Raw genomic sequence first — 10,522 nt, 5'->3', positions numbered from 1 at the left:
GTTGGGATCTCCAGTCCTGCCAGCGCGTCTGCCCTTGGTGAGTCCACGCGGTGCCTGGTGTGGCTCCGGGAGGTGGGATGATGGGAGACACAGTGCGCCTCTCCCCATCGCCTATGGCAAGCACATCGGCATCACCTCGGTGCCACTGGAGCCTCCTCTGCTGCCTGAGATGTCCTGGGCTGATGCTTTGGGGCAGCATAGGCTGGTGGGGCAGCTCAGCCATGCCACAGTCCCCAACCCCATCCTGCGGCTCCTCGCCACAGCCCATACTCCATCCCACAGCCCCAAGCCCCATCCTTCTGTCCCATGCTCCAACCCCCAGCACCGTACTCCCTGCCCCATCCCGCAGTCCCACGGCCCGTCCCACCGCTCGGCCGCCCAGGGTGCTCCCTGAGCTCGATGCTCGGAAGAGCAGCGCAGCCCTTCTCGCCTGCCTGCTGGCCTCGCCGGGGGTTTATGGCCCTTCGGCAGCACCTGGCCACATACGGCAGGTACCACGGGCGATTATCAACGCTGCCAGGAGCATGCAGCAGCCAGCTTCTGCTCTTGGCCGGATCCAAACCAGGTGCTGAGGCTAGCATAGGGCCTGCCGTTGTGCTTACCCTCACCCCTGCTCTGGGCCGTGCCATGCTGGAGAGGTCTGGAAGTGAGCCCTGCCTCCCAGCCCGGCGTCCCCTCCGCATCCCGCTCCCCGTGCGCCTGTGCTGGGGCTGCAGAGAGCCCTGCAAGGGGGCCGGGGGGGACACGCTTCTTGGGCAGCAAGCAGGGAAACGGTGCCTGGCTGGGGACTGGCGTGCCTGGGGACAGTCCCACTGCCAGGCAGGTGATACGCTGTGGGCCTCCGTGGGGCGGGAAGGGGATGCCCCGGGAAGATAACGCTGCAGCACCAGTGGGTCTGAACTCATGACACCGAACGCCGTCACCGCCAGGTCTGTGCCTGCAGCCAGCGCGGGGGCAGCCCTGGGGAGGGTGGCCGACAGCGCCCCAGGCACAGTAAGCCTGCAGCCGGGGTGCTGGGGTAGATTTGTGCTGCGATAGTACTGGGGGGATAATTAACCCATGAGTAACGGGGCTCTCTGGGTGCCAAGAAGCCCTGGAGGGATGCGGGGACCTTGACTCGAGGCTGTTCCTGCCCTTATATGGTGAATACGGGCTGGGACAGGAGGGGACAAAGGTCTCCTCGGTGCTGGCACCTGAGCACTTTGCCTAGGTACGCCCGCCTTGTGCCCAGCTCTGCAGGGAAGGTGAGGGGCTGGGGCTGGGGTGGCCGGGGGCAGGCGGGGGGACAGCACATCTCACAGCCACCGTGGCTCCTGCCACCAGGGTGGCCTGAGACCGGGCTTGGGAATGGACCGGGCACAGGCGTGCTCCCAAGCCCGGTCCAGGCCCTGCGGCACCAGGGGATGGGGAGGTGGGTGCTCTCAGGCCAGCACTGTGGAAACAGGTAGTGTTTTGAGGGACTCATTCGGTGGGTTGGGGGAGAAGAGATACTCCCCCTCCAGCTGTCCCTGGGCATGGCTCGCTGTCCCCTGCCAGCCTCTACCAGGGTGCACAGAGGTCTTTGCCTGGTCCTGGGTGCCTGACCCTGCTGCCCGCTTGCCGATGAATGCTGCTGTCCTGGTGGACGCAGCCGCCCAGGGTGTGTGACTTCAGGTAGTGCCAGGCTGACAACCGGCACGCTCGGCACACCTCTGACACACTGCTGCACTTCTCCCTGGTGCGACTCTGCCCAGGCTGGGGGTGGGGGGGGAGATGGGAAGCATTGACATGACATGGGGAGGCTTGGGGCCCCGAAGGCGATGGAGGGGGGCTTGGGAGGGGGTCAGGCCCCAGCAGCCCGAAGGGCAGGGGTTACACTGTGCGGAGGGCACTGGAGCCGAGAGAGCGGTTGCAAGTGCATGTGTGTGTGCAAGAGTGCACACGCATGTGTGTGTGCATGTGTGTGTGGATACGCATGCACGGGAGCGTGCATGCATGCTGGTGCAGTACTGTGAGCAGTAGCAGGTCCCCAGCAGGTCACCCGGCCCAGCAAGGTCCGAGCTGTCACTGGCAGGAACTGGCAGATGCTGGGTGCCTGCCTGTCTCTCCGGGGCTCGGGGCGTCTGTGTGCATGAGGGAGCAGAGGGGATCTTTGGGGGCACTGGGTGCCTCTGCAGGCAGCCAAAGCCCGGGCGTCTCTGGCTCCCTGTCGTGGGAGGCTGCCCTGCGCCCGTGCCGTGCGTGGGGACAGGCTGAGTGGGCACGGTGCTGGCTGCCTCTGGGGAGGAGCAGTGTCACCCAGGTGCGGTCGCTGCGCTGGAGATGTCCTGCACAGCCTGGCCCCGTGCCCGGGCACCGAGGACGCCCCGCTCGTCTCCCAGCTCCTGCCCGCCACGCACCCTGCCGCAGTCCGGGCCCCGCAACACCCCCTCGTGGGCTCCGCACCGGCTGGGCGCCATCTCCACCTCCGTGCCCCTCACCCCAGCCTCGGGCTCCCAGGGATGCCCTTACCCCAGGCGGCCCGGCACAGGGGTTCAGGCCGCTGCCGCTGCAGCCCCGGCAGGGCAACGCTGCCCGCAGAGCTGCCTCTGACCGACTCTGCCTGTCACTAGCACTAACGAGGGTGTCACCCATGTCCCCGCAGGTCCCCCTGCCTGCAGCACCGTTCACCATGGTGGAGCTCAGCACCAAGGTCAGCAAGACGCTGAACAAGACCACGCCGGGCCTCCAGATCTGGCGAATCGAGGTGGGCACGGCCGGCTGCCTCGGGGGGGTTTCCCTTGGGGAGCGGCCCCGTGGGCACCCATCACCGGGTGCCTGGGCATCCCCGGAGGGAGCAGAGCTGCCAAGCCTGGGCTGCTCGCAGGGGCAGCACGAAGGGGGAGCCCCACTTTGTGTCCTCAGCCACTCGGTTTGGGGGCCTTAATGCAGTATGGAAGGGTTAAATCCCCCCCCCCCCCCCCCCAGGTTTTGGAGCTGGGTGCAGAGGGGTGCGTGGGGCTGGGGCAGGGGACCCTGCGGGCTGCCCCCACCCCGTGCTGGGACTCACTCGTCCCTTCCTTTCGCAGAACATGGAGATGGTGCCGGTGCCCCCCAAAAGTTACGGCAACTTCTACGAAGGGGATTGCTACGTCCTGCTGTCGGTACGGGGGGGCCAGGGCTGGCTCTGCCCTGTGGGGGGGCTGCAGGGAGTGGGGGTGGTCCTGGCCACACCACACTGGGGCCATGGGGTGCTCGGCTCCCCGGGCTCTTCTAGAGGGGCCTGTTCGCCTGCAGACGCGCAAGACTGGGAGCAGCTTCACGTACGACATCCACTACTGGCTGGGCCGGGAATCGAGCCAGGACGAGCAGGGGGCTGCAGCCATCTACACCACGCAGATGGACGACCACCTGGGCACCGTGGCCGTGCAGCACCGAGAGGCCCAGGGCTACGAGAGCGAGACTTTCCGCTCCTACTTCAAGCAGGGCCTCATGTACGTTGGCCACCGAGGGGACCCGCTTCCCAGCACAGCCATCCTCACCTGCCCCCTTGCCTTGGCCCCACAGCCCCTGCACGCCCCCCGTGCTGGAGGACCTGTCCTGCACTGGGGGACGGGGACAGCCCTGCCCCAGCAAGGCGCGGGGGAGGCAGGAGCGGTGTCCTGATGCGGCCTCGCGCCATTCGCAGTTTGCCCCAGTGGGTGGGAGGACACCTCGGTTCACAACCCGTTCCCCTCTGCCGCTGGCCCTGGGCACGTCCCTTAACACCTCCCTGCACACCTGGGGGACGGGGACCCTGCTGGAACAGGAACGGGTGACCAGGGCTCATGCCGTGTTCATCTGTCCTCCCAGCTATAAGAAGGGTGGCACAGCCTCGGGCATGAAGCACGTGGAGACAAACACCTACAACGTCCAGCGCCTGCTGCACGTGAAGGGCAAGAAGACTGTGGCGGCAGGAGAGGTGAGTTATGGGGCCGGGGTGGGCTTCCCCCCCCCCCGCCCTCAGCCCCATCCAGGCCTGTCCATGCCAGATGCAGCTCACTTGCACCCACAGCAGGATTGCAGCCCACACGGGATGGGTGTCAGCTGAGCACCCACACAGCAACTCCTAGCCAGCCATGACCCTTTAGCATAGGTGCTTTTTGGGGTCAGGATAAGACCAGACCCCCCCCCCCCCCAGACACAGCTGCCTTCAGCCAGAGCTGTGTGGTGGGAAAGGTCACGCAGCTCTGCCCCAGAGGTGGCTGCATTTCCCAGCTAGCCTTTTCCATGGGAGCACCGTGAAAAGCCCCTGTCAGGGCATGGAGGAGAAATTCAGCTTGGAGACACCCATGAGAGGATGTTCCTGCTGGGCTGAGGCAGACAGCGGCTGCGGAGCCGGGGGACCCAGGAGTCCTGCATGCATTCAGCCTCGCCTTCTGTCGCAGGTGGAGATGAGCTGGAAAAGCTTCAACCGGGGTGACGTGTTCCTGCTCGATCTGGGCCAGCTCATCATTCAATGGAATGGCCCCGAGAGCAACCGCACCGAGAGGCTGAAGGTATGGCCAAGGCACTTGGACCCTGCAGCCCGAGGGATGCGTGGCTGCCCTGGCCCTAGGCAGGTCCTCTCCCTATGAAGTGGGTGACCAGCCCCACCTCTGCTCTGACCCATGGCCCCTCTCCCTGGGTGCAGGCGATGACCCTGGCCAAGGACATCCGGGACCGGGAGCGTGGCGGGCGTGCCAAGGTTGGCGTGGTGGACGGCGAGGATGAGGACGCCTCACCAGGGCTCATGAAGGTCCTCACGCACGTGCTAGGCGAGAAGCAAGACATCAAGGCAGCCATTCCTGATGAGGTCGTGGACCAGGTTCTCAAGAGTTCCCTAAAGCTCTACCGGTGAGTTGTGAGGATGGGGTTGCCCATGGAGGCATCTGCTGGGGCACAGGGTGCTGGGTGCTGTAGCACCCCCTTTCTACCATATCCCAATACTGAGACCCCAGCAGAAAGGAGACCCATGGCTCCCATCCCCACGGGCAGCCCCTGTGAGGGGCCAGGTCCTTGGGGCCAGGGGAGTCCTCAGTGCCAATGGGGCTCATACCCAATGGCTGGTAGGGAGATGCCTGTGCTGGTGTGACTGATGCCTTCGTACACGACGGCATGTCCCTGGTTAAGCTGGATGGCCCCGTCCTGTCTGACCGCTGCCTTCTCCCCCACCACCACTGCATGTGCTGGGAGCAGGGTTGGATACGGCCCTGCTCCAGGGCAGAGCGAGCTGTGAACCAGGTTGTGACTGTGGGAGAACTGGGATGGGCAAGGGGAGGGATGTCCAGCCCTGGTACTGCAAAGGGGAGGCCAGAGAGAGGTTTCCCCACCCCTTTCCTAACCTTCCCTGTCCTCTTTCACCTCCCCAGAGTCTCTGATGCCAGCAGGAACCTGGTCATACAGGAGGTTGCCATTCGACCCCTGACTCAAGACATGCTCCTACATGAGGTGCATTACCCATCCTGGGGATGGAGAAACGCCCAGTTTCCTTGGCAGCTTTAACCCTTCAAAAGCAGCTTTGGGGCCTGCTACCAAAGCAGCTTTCGAAGGGTTAAAGCTGCCCTAGGTCCTAATTTTGCTGCTGTCGTGCCCCCTTAGGACTGCTACATCCTTGATCAAGGAGGGATCAGAATCTTCGTGTGGAAGGGGAGAGACTCCACCAAGGAGGAGAAGCAGCAGGCAATGAGCAGGGCCCTGGTGAGTGCTGGGGACAGTTATGGGGTGCCCCCCAGTGAGCCCCGAGGGGCTGCAGGACTGTCACCCCCAGTGCACGCTCCTGGGCTGCCGTCACTATGCCCAGCATTGGGGGGGTCCTGCAGAAGAGGGTACTGGGAACCCCCTCGCTGGGCCCCATGGTTTGAGGTGCCTGCTCCCTGGGCACCCCATGCTCACGCGCAGGGTCCGACTCCTCCCAGGGCTTCATCAAAGCCAAGAACTACCCAGCCAGCACCAGCGTGGAGACAGAGAATGATGGATCCGAATCGTCCATCTTCAGGCAGCTCTTTCAAAAATGGACAGTCCCTGCCCAGACCAGCGGGCTGGGCAAGACACATACTGTGGGCAAAGTGGGTGAGTGCCCCCAGCTGGGCGATGCCTGGGTCCCGTGCTCGGGGCATCCTGATTGCAGCAGGGAGTGGGCAGGGGGTCCTGGAGGACCCCCATGGGCCGTGTCTGGCACTGAGCTCAGCCCCTGCCCTTGCCTGCAGCCAAGGTGGAGCAGGTGAAGTTCGACGCCACCACGTTGCATGCCAAGCCCCAGCTGGCCGCCCAGCAGAAGATGGTGGACGACGGATCTGGGGAGGCTGAGGTAGGACAGTGGGTGCCGAGGCTGGGTCAGGCGCCATGGGCGTGTGCACAGGCATTGGGCTAAGCTTGGGGGATACCACAAGGCCGTGGCTCTGCGGGGCTGGGGATGCCCCAGCCCTGCCAGCAGCGTGGTGCCAGCCCTGTCCCTGCAGGTGTGGCGCGTGGAGGGCCAGGAGCTGGTGCCCGTGGAGAAGCGGTGGCTGGGCCATTTCTACGGTGGGGACTGCTACCTGGTGCTGTACACCTACCACGTGGGGCCCAAGGTGAACCGCATCATCTACATCTGGCAGGTGAGACCCCAGGCCGGATCCCTGCCATGTCTCACCCACAGCCAGTGGCACAGCACTGGGGCATCTCCTTGGACCTGGGGGCTCTGTTCCCAGCTGTGCCCCCTATGGGAAAGGCAATGCTGGCATCACTGCTTCACTGCCACCACATCTCTGCCTGCCCTCCATCCTGTGCACAGCAGCACAGCTCTTTCCCAAAGAGGGAAACTGAGGCAGGCGCTGGCTCTGAGCTCCCCTCTGCTCTGCCCAGGGTCGTCAAGCCAGCACGGACGAGATCACCGCCTCGGCGTACCAAGCTGTGATCCTGGACCAGAAGTACAACAATGAGCCGGTGCAGATTCGGGTGACTATGGGCAAGGAGCCGGTGCACCTCATGGCCATCTTCAAGGGCAAGATGGTTGTTTACGCGGTGAGCATAGGGTGGCTAGAGGGAGTGGACACAACTTGGGGGGTCCTGTGGCAACCGGGGCTGAGCCTGCAGCACCAGTGGTGACAGCCTATCCCTGTCCCCTGTCAACCGCTGTCCCCAGGGTGGCACGTCGCGGGCAGGCAGCAAAGCGCCTGTGCCCGCCACCCGCCTCTTCCACGTGCATGGCACCAACGAGTACAACACCAAGGCCTTCGAGGTGCCTGTCCGCGCCTCCTCCCTCAACTCCAATGATGTCTTCGTGCTCAAGACCCCCACAAGCTGCTACCTCTGGTATGGGAAGGTGGGTACCGCCTCCGCCAGTGCTGCCACCAGGCTCTGGGGTGGGCATTGGCCACCAAAGAGAAGTATCTCTGTCTCCTCCTTGGCATGAGGAGCCGGGGTGGGAGGCAGTGGCTGGGGACTGTGACGGACGAGTTGTACTTACTCTGCAGGGCTGCAGCGGAGATGAGCGTGAGATGGGCAAGATGGTGGCCGACATCATCTCCAAGGCAGAGAAGCCAGTGGTAGCGGAGGGACAGGAGCCTCCCGAGTTCTGGATGGCCCTGGGGGGCAAGTCCCAGTACGCTGACAGCAAGAGGTACCAGCTCTGTGCCCCTGGGGCCTGGGGCAGCAGAGACCCACTGTGGCAGGGGAGGGGACAGGGGCACCTTGTCCCTGCCCACCTTCAAGCATAGTGATGGGCCTCAAGTCCCCAAGCAAGATGGGTCCTGTTCCCCATCACGGTGTTTTACCCCCTTCCCCCCAGGCTGCAGGAAGAGACCCCCTCCGTGGCCCCCCGACTCTTCGAATGCTCCAATAAGACAGGCACTTTCCTGGCCACAGAGATTGTGGACTTCACCCAGGATGACCTGGAGGAGGACGATGTTTACCTTCTGGATGTCTGGGACCAGGTGGGCTAGTAGTGGTGGTGGGAGGATGGGACAGCTTTGATCCCGTAAATGGGCATCTCTGAGGGGGTGGAGGACCTGTAACAGCCAGAGGAGCTGGGATGGGAGTCCAGAAGCCCCTTCCCTGCCTCCAGCGCCCCTTTGTCCACCCCCCTGCTCCAGGATGGCTTCCCAGCTGGCAGTGCCCCTCCTTAGGGACAGAGCTTGCATGTCCCCAGGCCTGGCCCTAAACGATGCACTACTACATCCCTTGCAGTAGGATGTAGGTGTGGGACATGGCAGCCTTGTTCCAGGTTTTCTTCTGGTTGGGGAAAGGCGCCAACGAGTCAGAGAAGGAGGCGGCGGCAGTGATGGTGCAGGAGTACCTGCGGAGCCACCCCAGCGGGCGCGACCTCCAGACGCCCATCATCGTGGTGAAGCAAGGCTATGAGCCCCCCACTTTCACAGGCTGGTTCCTGGCCTGGGACCCTCTCAAGTGGACCGTGAGTCATGGAGGGCTGGAGGGGTCCTTTGCAGACAGGGACCAAGCCTGGCTCTGGCCCCAGCCAGCGTTCTAGCGGAGGGTGCTGCTTCACCCTTGGCAGCCAGGACGGGCTGGCCCCATGCTGAGCACTTCTGTGACACCCCCTTACCCCCCCTCCCCCCCTTTTGCAGGACAAGAAATCCTATGAGGAGCTCAGAGCCGAGCTGGCAGATGACGGCAGCCTGGGACAGCTCACGTCAGTAAGTGTCACGCGGAACGGGAGGGGGCATGGGGTTTGTGCGCGGTGAAAGCGCTGCAGGGGTGAAGGGAGCCTGCCGTCCTCCGTGGCAGACAGGACCCAGAGGCACAAGGCCACACTACTCAGTGTGGGACACTGGCCTCCAAAGCCTGCAGCCAGGCTGGCACCTCTGTCCCGGGCTGCTGACCATGCCCAGCGGGCTGGCTCCATGGGACAGGCCCTGACTCTGTGCCCCCGGCCAGGAGCTCACTTCCAGGCAAGAAATCTTCACGGCCACCACCACCCTTGCCCCCAGCAAGCTGGAAACCTTCCCCCTGGACGTGCTCCAAAGCACTTCAGCAGAAGACCTGCCCCGAGGTGTGGATCCCAGCAGGAAGGAGGTGAGCCTAGGGGGGCAATGGCTTGGCAGGGTGCTCGGGGCCCCCCCAGCTCTCGCTCAGCCTTGTCTCTCCCCCAGGACCACCTCTCCGACCAGGACTTCAAGGCCGCCTTCGGCATGACCCGCTCTGCCTTTGCTGCCCTGCCCTTGTGGAAACAGCAGGACCTCAAGAAGAAGAAAGGACTCTTCTGAGAGAGGAGCCGCAGCCTTGGCATGCACTGTGCTCGTTATTTTTATTAAATAAAACAAGTTTGGAGAGTGGGGCTCTATCTCTCCCTCTCCCCCCCCCCCCCAGTGGCACAGGGCTAAACCAGCTGGGGGTGCCGTGGTGGGTCTCACCCTCAGCTCCTTCCCCTCTGGCTTCTGGGCTCCTTTCTTTGCTTCCGGCCTCAGCTTGCTCAGAGGCAGCGCGTGAGCGTAGGAACGGAAAGTGCCCACACCCGGTGCCCTGCTCGGCTGCCACCCCTGGGCCGGGGTGCCGGCGCCGGGCGGGCGCAGCAGGCCGGGGCCCGGCCCAAGAGCACGCCTGGCGCAGCAGGGCTTCCTGCGTGCCCCGCTGCAGCTCCCTGCCAAAGGTCTTGTGTACAGCTGGAGCCGCTCCCTGCCTTATTGCACGCGCCCGTGCATAAACCGCAGTAAATACTTGTGGTACCAAAGGTAAAAGGAACAAGCTACAGCTTGAAGGGCTGGTACACGCACGACCGAGGGAAGTAGCACAGCGCGGCCATGGGGACGGCGCTGCTGGGCACAGGGCGCCAGCTGCCCGAGGGACAGCGGGGCGCTGGCAACGAGCTGGGACACGCTGGAAACACAGGCGGGATGTTACTGGGCGCCAGAGCAAAGTCCTGGCCGGTGATAAGAGCAAAGCGCAGGAGCTGAACCCAGGCAGAAGGGTGGTGGCCCACGCCTTTGAGTGTTGAGGCAGCCCAGGCTTCATGGAAAGAAGATCTCAAACCATGAGAGGGTTAATAAAGAGGTTTTAATTTCACAAAAATCTATCTACACATCATTTAAAAAGGGGGGGAGGGAACAAGAGCAAAAACCGTAAAGAATAGAGAGGAACAGGTCTGCTAAAACACAGAGAAAAAAGTGCTGCTCCATATCAACAGTGTAATCAATCCAAAAGTCACTCGGAAGGCAGAAACCAACCCAGGCATGTGGCAGCCCTTGCGGCAGGTCCTCAACCACGTGCCCACGCACACCTGGAAACCCCCCACCCTCACCCAATAAGCCTGGAGTGAAGAAGCAGAGCTCAGTGGACAGCAGCTGCCAGGGGTCCCGCACCCCTTTCCTCTCTTTGGCAGTGGAGTACAGGGCTAAGTAGCTCAATTAAAACCAAGCAAAACAGACAAGTTCTTTGCAGCCCACCCAGCTCCTGCAGCAAAGCGCAGCGATGCTCACGGACGGCCGAAGCCTGGCCGCGGCGCAGCAGAACGCAGGGGCCTGGACCAGCGGCCGTGCCTCACGCTCGCTGCTGCACGGAGGACGGGGTGCCCGGCGCCCAGCCCCCTCGACTACGAGGGGCAGGAAGG

General features: G+C 63.7%; 1 protein-coding gene across 2 annotated transcripts; it reads left to right on the top strand.

Moving 5' to 3' along the window:
• The first annotated feature begins 888 nt into the window (after positions 1–888).
• On the top strand, positions 889–9,248 carry VIL1 (villin 1). 2 transcript variants are annotated; one of them, XM_068948917.1, is made up of 20 exons: positions 889–993; positions 2,624–2,725; positions 3,048–3,122; positions 3,256–3,452; positions 3,811–3,919; positions 4,386–4,496; positions 4,631–4,833; positions 5,349–5,427; positions 5,578–5,676; positions 5,895–6,048; positions 6,186–6,286; positions 6,438–6,575; positions 6,823–6,981; positions 7,103–7,282; positions 7,434–7,579; positions 7,748–7,892; positions 8,183–8,371; positions 8,544–8,612; positions 8,854–8,991; positions 9,069–9,248. In XM_068948917.1, the coding sequence occupies exons 1-20, from the start codon at positions 904–906 to the stop codon at positions 9,180–9,182; spliced, it is 2,598 nt and encodes an 865-aa protein (XP_068805018.1). In that variant the 5' UTR covers positions 889–903; the 3' UTR covers positions 9,183–9,248. The 2 variants fall into 2 exon arrangements, with proteins under 2 accessions (XP_068805018.1, XP_068805017.1); XM_068948916.1 differs by lacking the exon at positions 889–993 and adding an exon at positions 1,123–1,244.
• Positions 9,249–10,522: the final 1,274 nt, after the last annotated feature.

Source organism: Struthio camelus, chromosome 6 (genome assembly GCF_040807025.1).
Source record: "Struthio camelus isolate bStrCam1 chromosome 6, bStrCam1.hap1, whole genome shotgun sequence".
NCBI classification, from domain to species: Eukaryota; Metazoa; Chordata; class Aves; order Struthioniformes; family Struthionidae; genus Struthio; species Struthio camelus.
The sequence above is the reverse complement of the archived record's forward strand: the minus strand, read 5'-3'. Positions and strand labels throughout refer to the sequence as shown.

What these genes read in the sequence shown, in the direction of transcription:
- VIL1 (XM_068948916.1), top strand. Translation starts at nt 1,140, where the DNA reads ATGGTGAATACGGGCTGGGACAGGAGGGGACAAAGGTCTCCTCGGTGC. An exon ending in ACGGATCTGGGGAGGCTGAG is followed by an intron (nt 6,287 to 6,437) that starts GTAGGACAGTGG and finishes CTGTCCCTGCAG; the next exon opens with GTGTGGCGCGTGGAGGGCCA. An exon ending in GCTACCTCTGGTATGGGAAG is followed by an intron (nt 7,283 to 7,433) that starts GTGGGTACCGCC and finishes CTTACTCTGCAG; the next exon opens with GGCTGCAGCGGAGATGAGCG.